General features: G+C 38.4%; 1 protein-coding gene across 1 annotated transcript in view; it reads right to left on the reverse strand.

Annotated features, from left to right (window-relative positions):
- Positions 1–13,704: 13,704 nt before the first annotated feature.
- Positions 13,705–18,533, reverse strand: part of CENPF (centromere protein F) — a 34,739-nt gene continuing 29,910 nt past the window's right edge. Inside the window, exons 18-20 of the mRNA XM_041477270.1 lie at positions 17,956–18,432; positions 16,446–16,639; positions 13,705–13,905 (exon numbers count right to left, since the gene is read on the reverse strand). Of these exons, the coding sequence (XP_041333204.1) occupies positions 13,705–13,905; positions 16,446–16,639; positions 17,956–18,432 (872 nt within the window). The remainder of the gene's footprint in view (positions 13,906–16,445; positions 16,640–17,955; positions 18,433–18,533) is intronic.

An 18,533-nucleotide genomic window follows, 5' to 3' on the forward strand; every position in this document is an offset into this window, starting at 1 on the left:
CCCCAGTACCCCCAGCAGTCTCACTCAGTCAATGTGGTGGGACAGAACTTGGCAGCAGCAAGAGAGACTTAGGCCCCACCAAAACACAGAGGGGGACTACTACTACATTGTGATGGGGAGCACCAGTACTCCTATATTTTTTATTAAAAGTAGAAGAAGAAATTAGAATTATATACGCAAAAGTCTTTCCCTAACATAGTTCCTGACAAACAGCATGCACTTGGAATGACAATATCCAACAACCTTAAAATGTTTAAGATTTTAGTTTTTAAATCCACTTACAGGCAGATGGGGAGGGGATGGAGCAAAAGTGGAAGGTTTGGATGCATTTTAAGTGATCTGAAAAACAGGCTGAGTAGTTATTTTTCATTTTGAAAGTATATGGACCTTGAACAGTTGAGTTTTTTTACACTGATGTTCCTTTTTCTTTTTTTTAAGGGTATTAGAAGATGTATTTCAAATGCACATTAAAAGTAAGAAGCATAACCTTGATGAGGTTAGCAAAAAAACATCTAACATTAAACATTCTGTCACCTCCAGTAGAAATGTTGTACATCAATGCTGAGCAACAGTTTATGACAGATCAACTACCACACAATTTTTATAAAAAGCAAGGAGAAATTCCCCTTATCAAAGCAGCAGTAAGTGTGTTTTCCATGGAGGGCTGGTAAAGAAAGATTCTTCTGTACATTTTTTTGTATTGCTCTAATAATATTTCTAAAAGACAGATAATGTAGTTAGCATGCAGAATGGCTTTAATTTAAAACCTGTTCACAAAGAACATTTGCTGCTGTGTTTTTTTGCTGTGACTGCTATTTTCTGGAGTAGACCAGCAAAATAGGCTTGGAGGCTGTGACTAGATCTAGTAAGAAGACTTTGCAATTTAATAGCTTGAATTTAGGAGTTTGGTCACCAGAATAAAATGTAAAATTCTAAGTTCAACATTAAGGCTCCCCAGGTGGGGCCTGCTGAGAATTATACACCTCAAAATGCTTGTCTGGACATCTCCCACGCCGAGAGAGAAGAGGCCTGTGGAGAAACAAAAAGAAATGCCAGGCACAAATACACAGCCACAGTCCTGTCTCTCCTTTCTGCAAGTCTGACACCTTATCTAGGATGAGCAAAAGCACATTTTCCTGTGTTAATCCAGGGTTTAGTGCCCTCTCCTGAGAGCAGAGCTTATAACTGCCCTTTGAAAAAATTGGAAAGAAGACAATGTTTACCTTTTAAAAGTCATTGGCAGAGAAAGTGGCATTAGTGGCATAGCCACTGTCTTTGCTGTTACCCCAGTTTCGTTGAAGCACTTGCCCATGAAACGGGGAAGGCAGACTCCAAAGGCTGAGAAGACCCAAATCCAGCACCTCATGAGCAGATGGTTCAACTGGGCTTTTGAACTAATTCCTCTGGGTTAGACTGTAGGAGCAAAATGGGGGACACAAGCACTGCAAACTTAGGCTGCAGCACTGATTTAAGCGGCACTAGGTTTTTCTGCTTCCCAATAACTGATAATATAAATTCCTTCTTCTTTACAGACTCTGAATTAAAGGGAAAAAAAAATAAAAACGCATTCCCAAGAATCTGCTGCAGAACTGTGGGCTCCACAGAGGGTGCAGAAGTTCATTCACAGCCTTCCTTGCATTGTCTGCCAGCTGCTAATTGGAGGGGCCCTGCCCAGTGCGCAGGGCTTGGGGCATGGGGCTTTTTCATCCTGTGCATCTTCCATGTCCCACAGGGACTGAGCCTGCTAATTCCAGCCTTGAGAGGGATCTGATGTTGAGTTCCTCTCTAGATCTTACTTTAAAGGCCTCTGCACAAAAAGTCATTTCACTGGGTCAGATGATCCAAAGGTTTCATGGTCAAGGACTCAGAGATTGCATTCTAAAGTTCGTATTGCTGCAGGACACTCAGGTGGGAACTTTTCTCAGAAACTGTCAGAGACTGGCTTTTAAACAAGCTACCTTGACTTTATTTTTTCTGCAAATTTTTAACCATTTAGAATTGTACTTCCTTTAACACTAGGCATGTGGGAGTTGCACACGATTTGCACACTGAATAAACAACAATCAAAGGAATTATAAAATAATTAGAATGCAGAATGTTATTTTGTCTTTTAAAGTGCTACAGTAAGGGGAGAGGTGGTGTTTTGGTAACTGTTTATTTGCTGGACTGACAGGCAGTAGGTGGAAAAATTGTTTAGGGAATGATCTGAGTTGAAATTAGTGATATTTAACTTTGTTTTGTCAGCAGCAGCTGCACCTCAATTTGAGAGGATATGTATTTTATATCTGACTAGAGGATGCTGAGCATATTTGTAAGGTCAGCTGTTGCCTTAGAGATAGAGCTAAGAAACCTTTAATAGGAAACTGAAGGTACATGATTGCTTCAAGAAGGATGAGTTTGTAAGCAGTGGCAGCTTTTCACTATGTCCCACTGCAACATGTTTGATATCTAGGAACACATTGTTCTGCACCTGAGCTGAGCTTAAGTCAGGTGTCTCCCCCTTCAAAAATACTGACTAAAAATTTTAAAGAAACTCAGAAAAGAGGAATAAAATTGGCCGAGAACTGACGTAAAGATTATTGTTAATCAAATATTTGCATGTTTAGCCGTGCATCAATGAAAGGAAAAAGAACCAAACTACCTCTGTATAATAGAAGAACGCAGCACACACTGGAGAAAGAAGTGTTTTTTGGAAAGGTTAAATAGGAAGTGTAAGCATAACTTACACCACAAGAAGCTTGTGAGCAGTGACGTTTATCAGACCAGGCACAGTTCCCACAAGAAAAGTAATGGATGCTGAATCACTTCACAGCTTTTAAAAGTGAACTGGGCAGTGGATGGAAATTAATTTCATAGCAAGTGGACTTTTGTTCTACAAAAATTTGTTTTTCTTTTATTTTTTTGTCTTCAAACCAAACTCTTTTTATTTCCTATCACTGCTTTCTGTACCAGACAGACAAAATAAGAAGATGGAAACACATATCAAGGTCTTTGCAATGTCTTTTTTTACCCACACTGGATGCCTCCGAAATTGTTACTTGGGTACTTCCTTCACTGGGCTCTGCTCTTCTGTGTACTTGCTATCCAAAACCAACACTCTTCTCTCCAAAATCCTGCTGGCATTTGTGCCAGTACATTGTCTGAGATCTGTTCCCTGAAACAACCTCCACTTTGGTCTACTGCCTGCTAAACCATGAGAGTGCTTAAACCCACCCCAAACATGTTGCCTGACTCACCATCCGTGTTTGTCCACACAACACATCCAAGCAATCCTCACCACTTAGTAGGAAATTCACTGCTCTAGTACCTGCAGCCTCTTCTTCAGCTCTCAGAAACAGAGTAGCACCATTGCTTTTCCAGGGAAATGGTCACACACTCAATGGCATGTTACATGGGGACTGACGGAAAGAAGAATGCAATTATTTGCCTAATTCAATTAGGAAACTGAGATAGATAACTTTTTTTGCTTTAGAACATGCAATCTCAAGCAGAATGCCCAGGAGAAAGCATGCACTAATCCTTCCAGCAAATTTTTTTTCTGCTGTTCACACTGTTTCACTGCCTCTGCAGACTGCATTCAGTGGTCTGCTTAGAAGTCTTCAGCTGAGGGCTCTTTTCACCTGGCCAGCTCTGGATATTCAAACGTACTTTTATGATTGAGTATGACAATTTTTTTCCCTACCACACAAATTAAGAAACTGAAGAGTTTTTCCAACAAATTTTCAGAATAAACAGGTTCCCCCATTTTCTGTAGTAATGAAATGGTCTCCACTCAAGAAAGCTTGTAAAAATTGTCTAGCCGCTCGAATTGCTCAAATCCACCATCAGTTTTATACCTTTAGAAGTGCAAGGATGACACATCTGCTGCAGAACCTGATCCATACTCAGATACATTTAGAGAAGCTATCAGTTTCATAACAAATATTTCCTTGAAAAGAAAAAAAATGCTGGTCCTTGCTAAGAGGTACAAGTAAAAGGGTAGCTCTTATAATCTAGGCAAGTGGAAACTGTATCTCCTGGGCTTGAAATAGCCACTGAAATGGGTCTGTAAGTGCATCATTTCAGGAAATTGATGAGAAACTAACACAGCACCTACAGGGGTGAGGGATCCAGTGCCCATCAGTCTTCCAAAGAGCAAACTGTTCCAAGTAACTTATTTCTGGGAATTTTATAATATAAAACCAAAAGCTTCTGAAGACACAAAGTAATATCTTACACTTGTTTTATGCCTTTGCTTTTAGGAGGATCATAAAGTGTTCATTTTCAAAAAAATACAGTGTAATGACACCAAAAGTTTTATCTCAGGTGAGGGGAAGATGGAAGACATCTGATAAATGGCACCCTGCAGTGTTACCAAACATTTCAGGATAGGAACATAGAACAGCACAGGTAGCTGAACGTGACAGTGGTGTGGAAGCTGAAAAGCCACTTTTTTCAACCAAATAAAATAATTTCTTTTGATAACTGTGCAAGTATGGTCTCGGTGATAAGACCTGGTAGAAAGTGTCATAGGATCTTTCACAGCCATTAGTGGACAGGTCTATTTTTACATTTCTAAGAGAGAAAACCCCCCTCTCTTTGATATACCACACCTCAGCACTATCTTGAGTCACACTGAAGCAGACAGGAAAAAGCAACCTCTGCTTAATCCCTGGCACTATCTCCTACATGTCCTTGGGCCTTCCCTTCTCCGAGTGCATACCCTTTCTACTTAGCCCATGTGCCTCCTGGGATTGCCTAAGGAGGAGACACATGACAAACGACTGTGATTTGGGATGCTAATGCAATAATTAGAGGCTTAATCATCAAAGTGAATAAGCAACTTACAAACAGTTCCTTTCAGCCCTGTGCACTGTTACCATTTAAATACAGCATTTTGTAATGGACCATAATTAGATACTGCACATGGGAAAGTTTTAAAAGTAAACCAGTAAAAATGAAAATGACTGCTCTGAGATGAGCACAGGACCCAAGTTTATTCTTCTCACAACAGAAAATGTCAGTGATCTGGTATGTGGAGACTTTCTTCCAAACCAGTACTGACCCAGTGGCTCCATCACAAGCAGAAGGGAAAATGTCCTGTGAAATAAGTTTTCTTACCCATGTGACTTAAAGTAGGAATATTCTATCTTAGCAACATTTTAGAAATTCCAGCATGAATAGTTTCATTTAAATTTCTTCAGTTTCTTCTGAAGTTTCAATTGGATGTACTAATTTCACTGCCTGCTCTGGCCATTTATACAGCAGAGCTCATCCCATTTCAAGTGCACATTCAGTGGTGTGCCTGCAGGGGCAAACACCCTTTTCTTCAAGTTGTCTATGTAAACCAGAGTTTCCAAACATGAAGACAACTGAAAAACTGGACAAGTACCACCCAAACACGATTCATCTCTCTATCAGAGGACACGTGTATGGTAGATTCTTCACATCTGCATTGTTTACTTTGGCCACTGAAACCAAGCCTAACCCACTGAAACCAAGCCTAACCCAGACTATGATTTAGTTATAGGTCACCAAGCTTTAAAATGAGGTCAGGAGGGTACTAGACTCTAGTAACTAGACTCATAGGTAAAAAACACTTTTGTAAAACAAACACTCACCTAGTTAAACACAAGATCCTGTCAGCTAGCTCAGCACTGTGCAGGTCTGGCCACAAATTCTCACACTTCTTGGCCTTCCATAGCCTTGGCTGCTATACTAGATTTTTTCCTTTTGTTGAATGTTCATTTTAGCAGTCAAATCAGCAAAACCAGAACACAGAAGATATAAAATATCTTTATAAAAGTTTGAATAACTTTTATATTCATTCAGAAATTTTTGTGAGAATTTCTTTAGAGTCATGGAAGAGGTTTTAAAGTTGATCTTTTCACTTTCTTAGGTATTTCTTAATGTCTGTCATAATACACTAAGGGCATAAACTTCTCAATAGAAAAAAATGCTGAATACTGCAAATCTCATCAGTCAGTCTGACAAAGCATGTGATGAAGAAATCCACTGGATCCCTGTCACAAGGAGTTTGCTCCATATTTTCTGAACACTAATATTCCAAGCTACAAAAGTGACTTCTTTTGAAGCACTGGATGTTTTGTGTTTCCATCTCATGGAGAGTGTCCATTATCTTTAACATGTTTCTACAGAACAAGTAATTTTCTCTTAAAGTGGTCAAGATTGAATGCTTGTTGCAATGACCTTCAAATTGAACCAGAATTTCAAAATTTTCCCAGTAAGCTCCTCAGTCTGCCTATTTTTTTCCCTTTCTGTGTGACAGCTTCCAGTCTCCGTTCCGTGCCATGAATACTCACAGGTCTTCCTCCCCAGAACAAAGAGGCCATCATGATTATCATCTCTTAATAAAGCAAAGTTCAGTGAGGGTGCTCTAGGAATCCTAATCAATTAAACTGTAATCTATTTTCCCCTTGATTAATTTTGACAGTGATATTAATAATTTTCTCAGTCTTGACCAAGTCAAACCACACTGGTCAGATGCTCTCAGTCCATTTGGCAATCATCTGCCATTCAGAATCTACTCTTGTACTTTCCAAGATAGGTGAACTGTTTGTTTGCTTACTCACTACCTGCAGTCCAGACTGCTGACTGCACATTTCATCACCATTTTCCCTTCTCCCAGTATGATTATACTGGATCACTGATGTCTTTTAATTCCAATAGTCTTGGCTCTTTGTAAGGCTGAAATAGAGAAACATATGGGGTCACAACAAAATATGAAAAAGCACCTGTTTTGCTCCAAATGAATTCTGGATGCCTAAGCTATGAGGAACTTGAGCACATGGTAGGCATAATCTTGGCCTACATGCAGTCCCAAGCTACGATGTAGCAATCTTCCACATTGTTCACACACAGAAAAGGTTAATTTGCTGCTACTCTATGCTGTGTGTTCCATGGAGCACTACTCCATGGGAGCTTATTGTAGGCAGGCACTTCCCATAGGACATGCTCCACCAAAAGAACTTAACTTACTCTTAAAGGCCAAGTGCTTTCTAGCAGTTACCTGCACTGTAGGTGCCTAAGAGCCCTGTAAAGGCACAGAAGTACCACAGATGATGCTCAAGCACTGCTCATGTTGCAACAGCTGTGACCTGGAAAAGAGGTCCTTGTTTCTAGCCTTTTCTGGTATTTAATGTAGATGGAAACTGCATCTTCCAGAATGGGATTTTCCAGAAGAATTTAGCTAAAAGATATATAATCTAGCAAAATGGAAGATAACTACAAAATTCCTTGCAAATGGAAGACAAAGTCTCTGGGACTTGAGTGAGCTAGAGGAAATAAATGAATGAGGTAGTGGGGACAGAAGTGAAACACCTACTTAACTGAAACCTCATTTCAGTAGTTTTCTCCAGTTAATTAAGTATTGAGGAAAATGGATGCAGAAAGTACATTTCAAAGCAATCAAGTACTGCCAGAAATCAAGCCAGCAATTTGAAAAGAGAACAACACTGCTCTCTGGCATCTGACAAAATAAGATATTTGACAGGGAACAATATGTGCAGTACTGGTTAATTGGGAGGCGAGGAGAAGAATAATCATAGCTGCATTACTGAATTTATAGAAGTGTCTCCAGTGTACCACAGGGACGATGTGAATTTGTGGAATCCTCCTGCCTGCTACAGCAAGCCAGCAGTCACTTACATTCCCATCAACATTTTTTTCAATGTACCCTAGACAGCAATGCAGAAATAGCAACTGTGGTGGCTGAGCCCAGGAGAATTGCCTTTAAAATGACTGTAAAATCCCCCACTTTCCTCTACTGATGAAGAGATATTGGGTATGAAACAAGTGGGGAAGAATTAACACTTGGTCCCCTATGCTAAAGCTCATCAGAGCAGGGTACAACCCTTTCCCAGTTATCTGAGTATAGAATATCTGGCTATTCCAGCATCAGTTCTACAACAGGTTAGGTTGACTGTGTGTTTTTGCAAAGTATCATCTTTAGAGCAAAGACAAGACCTTAATTTCCCTCTCTTTTACTTCTAAGCTGTAGCCCAACACCATGGGAACTCAACCCATAAACTGAGCTCCATTTTGGAAGCTCTGGCAGCACAGTCAAGACTGTATTGTCTTCCCTGCAGCTGGTTCACTGACCTTCCATTTTCAACATGTCACTTTAAGCACATTAAAATGATGCTTTCAACACAAGAGTGCTGCTTTTCAAAGGAGTCAGCAATGGGAATGGAGACACCTGAACACACCAATCATTTGGTACCCTACCCAATCATACTTAGAGCAGTGTAAGGGGATGTTCACTTTGTGGGAGATTCTTATTTAGATTCTTTGACATAAACCAATATTTTCATATGTCTCAGCAGTAAATTTGCTGATCTGAAGATAATATCAGGAGCCAGATACCAAACATTAACATAAAAAGAGAAGTAAAAGAAGAGCTAACCAAGTTAAACAAGCAGTGAAGCAAGTAGGAGATCTGGGAATCACAAAATAGATTCTTTCCTCTCTAATTTTTCACAAGAAATTGAAGAGAAAGAAAAATCCCTGAGGATGAAGTATCAGTCTTCTCCATTACTACTTTTAGCCTCCATGATCAGAATCTAAGGTAATTATGTTAGTCCAAAATTAAGTTAATCGAAACAATGCTTCCCTCAGAACTAAAATCCTCAATCCCTCAGTGCCAGGCAGTGCCTAAAACCACACATAAGTTTAAATAACAACAGTGCTGAAAACAGAGTATTTTTTAATTTGAGGTCAAAAGAATACAGAACACTTCCCTTTCTCTATACTGAAAAAAAAAGAATTGAAGCAGTCCCCAACCACAATTAATAACTTCCAACTTCCCATTTTGCCTCTAGAAGAAAAAAATCTGTAGTCAGATGTGGATACACAGCCTTCATGAAAAAGTGAATCTTCCTTTATAAGATCAAATGTATTTACACTGTATTTTATGTGGTACTCAGCAGGCCACCTAAATAAAGCCCTGAAATAAAGGGACCTCTGTATCCAGCACAGAGCAGATACTCACTAAGCTTCCATCTGTTTAATTTATGAAGCACAGTAGCAGAAAAGCAAAATACAAAGAGCTGCTGATTTTTCTATGCACCCATCAGACCTTTCACTGAAATATTTCAACAGCTGTATTGTCAATAGAGATCATGATTTGTCTGCTGTTAAAAAAGCTTCCAGGAATAAAACCATGCAAAAAGCCAAACAGATTTAGCTGTTTCATAGCTACATCCTGTTTTTCTGTGTTCCAAGAGTTTCTGAACTCTACATTGAAATAAGTGCTTGGGTGTGCATATAAGTATGTCAGAGAACACGCACACACACAAATACATAACATATATTATATATAAACATATATAAAATATATATATATATATATCTGCTATCTGTTTACAGAGATCATCTCTATCTCCTGTCCCTGGAACTATAGATAGACTAGTCCATGTATCAAGCAAGTCCACAACATTGCCTTTGAATACTGCTGTTGCACTCTGCTTTCACCACAGCCCACCTTGCATCCAGTTGTCAACATCGTTGATTTCAAACAGCTGTTTTCAATTGCTGTTTTCTGCAGAAAATTGCTGGCAGCCTTTTGTAATTTATGGCTATTTGGGATAAGATAGCCAAAGCAGAGGGAGGTGGAATCATTTTAAGGATTAGACAGCTGAAATCTCAAACAGCAAGAACAAGGAACCTGAAACTAGTTCTGGGACAAATCTGGAGTGTTCTCCAGCACCTGGGCCATGGAGTGGCAGTGGGTTTTTTTTTTCCTACAGTGTTTACATTGTACAGCAACATTACCCTCTGTAAAGGGAACTTGTTTGGCAGGTGTGGCATGGAGAAGTTCCTCATTAGGTGTGTGTTGCACTTTTCTCTGTCATCACGTTCAAGGTTTTAGGGCACTATTTGCTTTGTTGTCCAATACACACTTCTGAGACCAGGCACATTTGGATTCATCACGGTTATTTTTCTTTCTGCTTAAAACTGTATTAATTTGCATCAGCTGTAGGGAACATAAACAAAATTAGCTGAATAGTGAGTGTCGTTCTTCTTTCAGCTCCATCTCCCCCTCCCACTGGCCATCATTGGATGAGCAGACTCTTCCAAGTGGTCCCAGTGAGCCAACAAATGTAGGAATGGCAGCACTGTCCCCAGGGGTGGAAATGCAGGGCAGTGCAGAGAACTCGTGATTACCCCTGCAACCAAGCGGGGGCACTCCACAAGTCACGGCAGGATCTGATATTTTAAACATTTTAAATTCTGGGAACATTTTAAATTTGACATCTGAGAGATCAGTTCAAATATTGGCCCTTAATAATAAGAATCCAGGAAGAATAGCTGACAAACAAATCTCCTCTTATGTTTTTCTTTCGTAAAAATGAGAAGAATAGTTCGAAGTCTGAAGAAAGAGTTGAACATCACAAACCACCCAGACCCTTCCATCAGCTGTGGGAGAACATGGCAGAAGGATGCCAGCATTCCTGCAACATGCTTTTAATGTACAGCTCTGGGCATTTCAGGGAGCATGCAAAACCACTTGGGATAGCAAAGTAGATTTTACACCAAATATAATGTAAACCTTGGATAAACAGGAAAGTGAAGAAGAGATCCAGCTAATGCATCTTCCTGTGATGTAACGCAGTATCACTATGGCAACAACCAGGTTAGCATGCTAAGAGCAATAGCAGAGTACCCAAGATATTTTTACAGGGACTTTTACAGTCAGAATAGAAAGCCACATACAAGTGTTCTTTCATTCATTACAGAGAGATGACAAAACACATCCTATGCAATCCTACTAGGAATCCTGATGAGGAACTCTGATTTTTTTTTCTGCATGTTTGATATACATATAGGTTGGAACTTAGGTTCTTAATAAAGCTTCCCTGTGTGGATTGTGACCTGAAGTCTCATCATTTTGCAAGGGAATGCAAAATATGAAGTCCCACTTTCAATAGATTCAGGCATTAATCTAAGACCTCTTTAAAACCTTAACCTACAGCAAAATACATACATACCAGTACTCCAATACATACTAGTTGCTAAAAAACCCAGACATTGTAACATTTCAAAATGCAAACATTTCACAATTAATGAAATATAAAGGCTTACAAAATACAAATGTAGCCATGTAACAACTAAAGTCTCAATGCTTTCTTTTACTGATGATAGTCACTTCTTTCGTTATAACATAGTTGTTCAAATTTGTCTGGTTAAGATTAGACAGCTTTCTAAAGATAGATGTTTTTTCCACACTCTTCTCCAAGTGGGACACTTTTCAAGGCATGAGATTAGAATAGAAAAACAATAATTTGGATAAATAAAACACACCAGTTTTGTTTGGGTTTTTTTATTATCGGCTACCAAAGCCTCTTCATGTCCACGCTTCTATGTCAAGACACTTAATTTTATTTCTTTTTAATTGCTAATTCCACAGATGATTCCTTTGCCAAGATACAAAACTTGGTCTGAAATAATTTAGCTTTTATGAGCTTTGACAGTATCCTGACATAAGAAGAGACAATAAAATGCATCCTTTAAGATGGGTCCCTTTCAGTCTACAGGGATTGTTTTAATTACCTAACACTTGAGCTGACAAACGACTTGAGATGTTTAAGAAAAAGCCGCAAGAGCTACTGCTGTGATCCCAGGTATTGGTATATTTCATTACTGAAGGATAGTTTGTGTGGCAGGATTTTGATCTTTTGAACAATGAAAAATATTTTCATTTGCCTGATTCTGTTACACATATTTGACACAAATGTTGAATTTCTTTAAAGATGTTTTGGTTACACTGATGAGTCTAACCAAATCTAGATGATTTGTTCTCCTAAACTGACTGCATTCTAACAGACAGTACTGTAAGAAAGGCAGAATAATTGTGTGTATGTATATGTAAAAAAGAGAAAACCACTCTGCTCTGAGGGTGAAACTAACCGTGAAGGAGAAGGTATCGTTATACTTTGAAAGTTTAGCTTGAAACATAAGTATTGTCTCTTATTTTAAGGAATTTTTTTTAAGGTGTAGAAAACATTATTACATACTTTTGTTGAAAGAAGAAACAACATCTTTCTGACACAGTAAAAACAATTAAAATGCCTCTCTGCTCTGTATCTTGGAGCTTTAGGGCACATATACAGGAGCTTGATTTCCCTAATACCTGACCAGGCCAGGTGAGCATAAGCAATATGAATTATCAGCAAGTAATTTCTGCTTAGTTGGATAATGACTGATGTTGTTGATGTCACCCACTTCCATAGTGTTAAATTGGTCTGTGCTGCTGAGCAAGCCCAGTTAGACCTCTGAAATCCACAAGCTGGGGTGAGCATTTTTGTAGTGAATCATTCTAAATTCAGGTGCACTGTCATGAACTGGATGGAGTTATTTCTCTTGTATTGATGATACCAGAATCTTATATGCTATTTCCAGAAAGGTCACTGTTTTTTGATATCTTAAAGATCTTTCCTGAATGAATAGGAAGTAACCTAAGGCATTTCACACATATATTTCTTGACACCTGAATGTTTCCCAACACATCCATTCTCCTTACATCTGGTAAAGGTCTTCAATGATTTTCATAGAGACAGATTTGAGGTTAAGCATTGTCGAAGTGAAGGGTGACCAGCAGCAAGGCAGCAGCCAGCCATTTCTGGTAGAACAAGAAAAAAACTGTTGTGATAGGGTCCTTTCTGGCCAGGTACAAAGTGCTCACCCCATCTTGCTGAGGTTTACTGGCTGGCCAAGGGCCATTTGGCAATGTGAAGATCAACACAGGTCCTTCAGTTAGGGAAGTACATTGTCAGATGCTTCATTTCAGAGAAACAGGCAGTCCTCTTTGGCTTTTTTTGAATCATGTCTCACCCCTATTTACACAGTATTATTTCATCAGGAAGAAGGGATACCAAGACACAGAATACTAGCTAGACCTGTGCACTGGATGCAGTTTCTGTCTGATTCTAGATTTTTGTGTTGCACTTAGAAACTAAGTCATTGTTTTATTTTGAATCATCCAATAATATTTGCCTCATTTTTCCTGGAAACTAGTATTTTTAGATACTTAAGTAAGTTTATTTTCCATTTGTAAATCAACCACTGGTACACAATAAAAATTACAACAATTAACTACATGGCAAAATGCAGCCACTTTTTCTATGTTTTAATTTTTTAACAGCTTTATAAAGAAGTATTTACAGAAAATTCTACAATTACATCTAAAAGGAGGTTGTAGCCAGGTGGGGGTTGGTCTCTTCTCTCAGTTAACCAGCAATAGGACAAGAGGACACAGAGACTCAAGCTGCACCAGGGAGGTTTAGGCAGGCCATTAGGAAGAAGTTCTTCACAGAATGAGTGATTGGGCATTGGAATGGGCTGCCCAGGGAGGTGGTGGAGTCACCATTCCTGGAGGTGTTTAAGAAAAGACTGGATGTGACACTAAGTGCCATGGTCTGGTTGACAAAGTGATGTTAGGTCATAGGTTAGACTCAATGACCTCTAAGGTCTTTTCCAACCTAATTGATTCTGTGATTCTACAAAAACATCAATTATATCTGTTCACTATTATTTCAAAAGTTTACATGACAATTGGCATTAGTAAATATTCACAAAACAGCTCTGCAGAACCCATATATCATTATTCATTGGAGAAGAAAAAATGGTGCCCTCCATATACTTATGATATTTATTTTACAAACTGGTTTTGATCACCAGTTATTCTGAGTAGTGACTAAGTCAGATTTACTGGACCTTACAATTTTCTTTTTGCTCATGTTGCTCAGAAAATCCTTGTTCACTTAGGGAATTTTTTGCTTTGTGCATTGTACAACTCTCCCCAGTATTAACAGAGAGAGGTTTTGGGGATTGTTTATGCAGGCCAAGCGGTGACCTTGATGTAGAATTCATCGGTGGAAAAGCTTGGGACTGCTGCTCATCATTTTCCTGTAACACAAACAAAAACATCCTTGTTTACTGGTAATGGAAAACCATATTAACTTTCTGCCTTGGGTCAAAAAACTTGCTGCAAAAGACTAAATATTAGGAATTTGCAAAAGACATAGACACATTGGAAGCAGAAAAACATATTTTTAAGGCACTTATCACTCTGAATACACAACACAGTGAGGCTTGATAACTCTTGTTTTGTTGTGGTAGGAGATGAAATACCTGCTACACTCCTGGCAGGCTATTTTCCAGGAGCAGAAAAAAGCTACAGAAGGAACAGACAGTACTATTAAGCTGTTTAGTAAAGTACCTGGTAGTGTGTATCAAGAGCTGTAGTTATTTTTTTCTCTACATATTCTGCAAATGTAAAGCACAGGTGTCACTTTTTTTGCTGACTGGTCTGGGCAGAAACCACTGCTTTCTTCACATTTTGACCGATGTGCAGTCAAAGCACTCAATTTAAATTCTACATTAAATTCACATAGAAAAGTGAATAAATTTGCATATGAACATGACAGGCACATTTTAACCACCTTGAGAAATTTGCAACAGTTTGAAACTAGGTATTTCAAACCTAGGTAAAAAGACTAGGTATTTGAAACAGTTTGAAATAAAGTAGATGTAAGTGCCTGTAAAAGAGAAGGAAACAATGTTTAATTCACTTTTAAAACAAGACACCATTTACTGTATTAATATAAGGCATGAAACAACACATTTTAATGGTTTCAACAAATGATGAAACAATACGAGCAATTCCTCCAGAAATTCACAGATGTACATCATCTTGAAATCAACACACATATTCAGCAGTGTCCAAGAAAAGGGCACAAATTCCTGGAACTGATGACTTTTGCATATTTATACTTGGGGGGAACAAAACTAACACTGAAGTTTTAATTATTGTGATCTAGCTGAAGGTGAGGAGTAGTCTGCCCTTGGACCCAGACAATACAAGTTTAGACAAAGAGGAGGAATGTTTGGGAAATCACTCCTTCAGTTAAATGAAAAAATATTATTACTGATTAATTGTTTCTTGCTATAACCCTGACTATGGTCAGCAAGAGTCTACAATAAGCTTACACCATGCTGGCAGGTGATTACTACACAGCTTTCTGTGACTGAGGCTTCCTTTCTTTTTTGAACTACTCAGATTCTTTACAAGCAACACCATTTGTTTCTAAGGTTATAAGGAAACAGACATAAAGGAGTATATATAAAATTTATTGGCATCACTTAATGAAGCAGTAATAAAACACAGACCTCTAGGCAATGTCTGTAAGAAGCAGCAACTCTTGGCAAGTGGGGTAATTATCCCTTGAAACAACATACACAAATTCAGTGGATTCACTCTCACTGGCAAAACACCGATTTTCTATTGCTGTAGCTCCAAAAAATTATGGGTCTGATCTGATTTGTCTTCCCAATGGTGCTTTCTGGCCTCAAAAGTAATACATCCACTAAACTATGTGGCATTTGCCTTTACTTACTTTTGGTATCTTGCCAACATACTTTATGTGCTAATACAAAATAACTGGATTAAAAAAAAAAAAAAGAAAAAACCCAAAAAGCTATGTGCAAGATGCTGCTGATTGTCAAGAGAATACTTTTGTCTAACCTGGCATACTGGAAGGAATTTTATCTACTGACATATTTCTGTGTAGCCCTCATACAAAGAGCTACCAATAACTGTTCTCTTGCTACTCAACTTGAGCTAACATGGTTACAAACTTTGAGGGAGGTTTTGGACAACAAAAGGTTTATTTCTGTCCTAAAGTTGGAACAATTTTCTATATTCTGCAAAGCACTTGCATCATCTTAGAAAGAACACATTGCTCTGATATGCTGTAAAATATTCAGCAATGTGTCTATTACTGAAAACACAAAGCTAATGGAAATTTCAGTTACTAATATTTTTTAAATAACAATCCACTTTCAAAACATAACTGTGTTGTATTTATTTGTTTTGATAACAAAATCTGGTAAGCATGACCAAGCTGGTCTAGTGGAGAGTGTCCCTGTCTGTGGTAGGGAGGTTGGAATTAGTTGATCTTTAATGTCCCTTCCAACCCACTCTTTATAATCCAAATGTTCTCTATTTACATGTTTAATAGCCTCTCAAATATCTGTAGTTATTCTAGAAATTCCAAGAAGAGCTGTTTGTAGAAAACTTCAAGCTCAAACTCCTAAAGGTTAGTCTTTTTGCTAGTTACTTTCTCTGCAACCTAAGAAGCCACAGTATAAGGAATATCTGCTCTTTAATATCCTTTATAAGAAATTGAAAATATACCTGCATTGAACTTAGATTTCTCACTGGTTGTTCCTATGAGCTCACAAATAAAAGCACAATTTGCACATTGATACTATGGTAAGACCTATGTCGTGTTTCAGTCATTCAGTATTTATGATCTTCTCTCCACTCTGTTGTTGAGGAACATAAAGAATGATATGTCCTCAAATTCACTTAGCAAGATGAATATACTGAATGCATCAAGCCTTCCCCATTACTTTCATACCCAGATAAAATTTTTCCAAGTTACCTTTTGTGGTTTGCTGCCACCAGGTGTCAAACAGCAGCGCTCACCAAGATGGTCTGGTCTGCACTTCTGTGAGTCCTGTGTAGGCAAAGGCCTCTTCTCACTCGAGGAAGCCAGATGGGGACTGGATCTGAGGTGCAGCGTTGTTCTACGTAAAATGTAAGGGCTGGCCTTGCCACTGGGGATGTCAGCAAACCCTGAAAAATAAACAGCTTCTATAAAAACCTAAAGCAATCACACTTCCTCAAATGGATTTCTTTTTTCACAATAGGAATAAAATAGCTGATGGAAATAAATCATCTGTTCCATCGGAAAAAAATGGAACAAAGAGATTGCTGAATAGATCTTGCATATTCCAAAATTCAAATGCAAAACTTGTATATCACAGAAGAACCATTGAATTACAAGAGTAATTCTATAGGAAAAAAAAAAAAATCAAACAAGTGTTTTTTCTTTACAGGTACATTATTATGTGGAGAGTAATTTCAAACTGAAAACCAGTACTGGTTAATTCATGATACCGTGACATGATGCTCTTGATTTTTAATACTTTTCTCTGTGTAGAACTATTTATGCATAGACTGTTTACTATCTCTCTAGCCTAAAAGTCAAACATGAGCTGGCACATATGTCCTCAGAACAGGGCTACTTTTAGAAGATATAGTAATGCTGGTAAGAAAATGAAATGCAAATAATGTTTAGCTTTAGAAATCCTGACTTCTGGAAGTGACCAAAGTTGAGGCTATTCGGTATCTTTAGGATTTTTCCTTTAATGATGGCAATTACATTAATTATAAAGGGCAACTTAATAGATAGTTGAACTTACAAGATGTTTTTCAAGCTCTGATTTGTGCAGTCTTCTCAGTTACCCTCTGCCACAGTGAACCCTTCTATGGAGTACCAGGCTGCCTAGTTTAATGGCATTCATAGCAGACAGAAAGTGAACTCTCATGAAGATGAGTTAATTAATTCATCTCCTCATGAAGATTAATGTCTTACTGCTGTGGGCAAGTCAGTTTCAACTCAGGGAATTTTAGTCTATTTGATGTTTTGCAAATTAACACACTTTTAATAACTGGTATTGAAAGAAATAAAAGCCCACAAATAAGCAAACACTTGGGGTGTGGGCTTCCCTCCAGACACCACTCCTTCCCAGTTCTGGTCTTCATTTGCCTCACTGCACACTACACCTTGTGAGTGAGGTGATGGGAGCATAGGAGACTGTCAGGATCACTTAACTCTTAGCAGAATGGGAGTTATTAATACAACAGAAATGTGCTCTGCTGGTCTAACACCAGCACTCCACAAAAGGCAGCTTGGCACCAACTGCCACATCTCTCATTGACTCCTTTCACCTTCCATCACTATCACCAAAAATGTTTGCATAGTCACCAACTCAGAGTGAAAGCCATTCCAGAGTGAAAGCCATTCAACAAAACAAAAGAGAAAAAACAAAAGAGAAAAGCACACCTGCTGTGCTCAGAGAACATTTGCCTTTATAAGACATAAATACCTTTTTGCACTATTTCTGGAAGCCCATCCAGCTCACAGTCAGTGTTGTCTTGACCTTGCATATTTTGAGAGATATCACACTTCCTTTTCTTTTTCAATGAAGTCACTGGAGCAGGAGATCTTGGTTCTCCCTTGTCTTTCCTGCTGTCTTCACATCTCTGCCTTTTACTTGAAAGCTTAGCAGTATCTTCATCTGACCTTCTGTCTTTGACAGAGTGTTTGCTCTTCTGTGTTAATGACTTCTCTGAATTCAGCAAAGGAGTGCTAACAGCATCACTCGCTCGCTGTTTCAGCTGAGTACCCAACAAACTGACTTGTGTTTTTAGCATCTCATTTTCTTCCTCTAGTTTATGATATTTAACAATGAGAGAGCAGTATTTCTCCAAGTTCTCATTTGCTTCTCTGGTCCTCACTTCTGTAGATTCCTGCAATTCTTCCAATTTTAACTTAATTTCTTCTGTAATGGTGTAATCATCAGCATCTTTCAAAGAAAAACATGATTATTCTGCTGTAACTGACATAATGCATATATGAAAATTCATAACACAATGGTCACGCATCTTTTAATTACACGTTTTG

The sequence above is a fragment of the Pyrgilauda ruficollis genome, unplaced genomic scaffold, assembly GCF_017590135.1.
Source record: "Pyrgilauda ruficollis isolate IOZ18807 unplaced genomic scaffold, ASM1759013v1 scaffold4, whole genome shotgun sequence".
In the NCBI taxonomy this organism is placed as follows: Eukaryota; Metazoa; Chordata; class Aves; order Passeriformes; family Passeridae; genus Pyrgilauda; species Pyrgilauda ruficollis.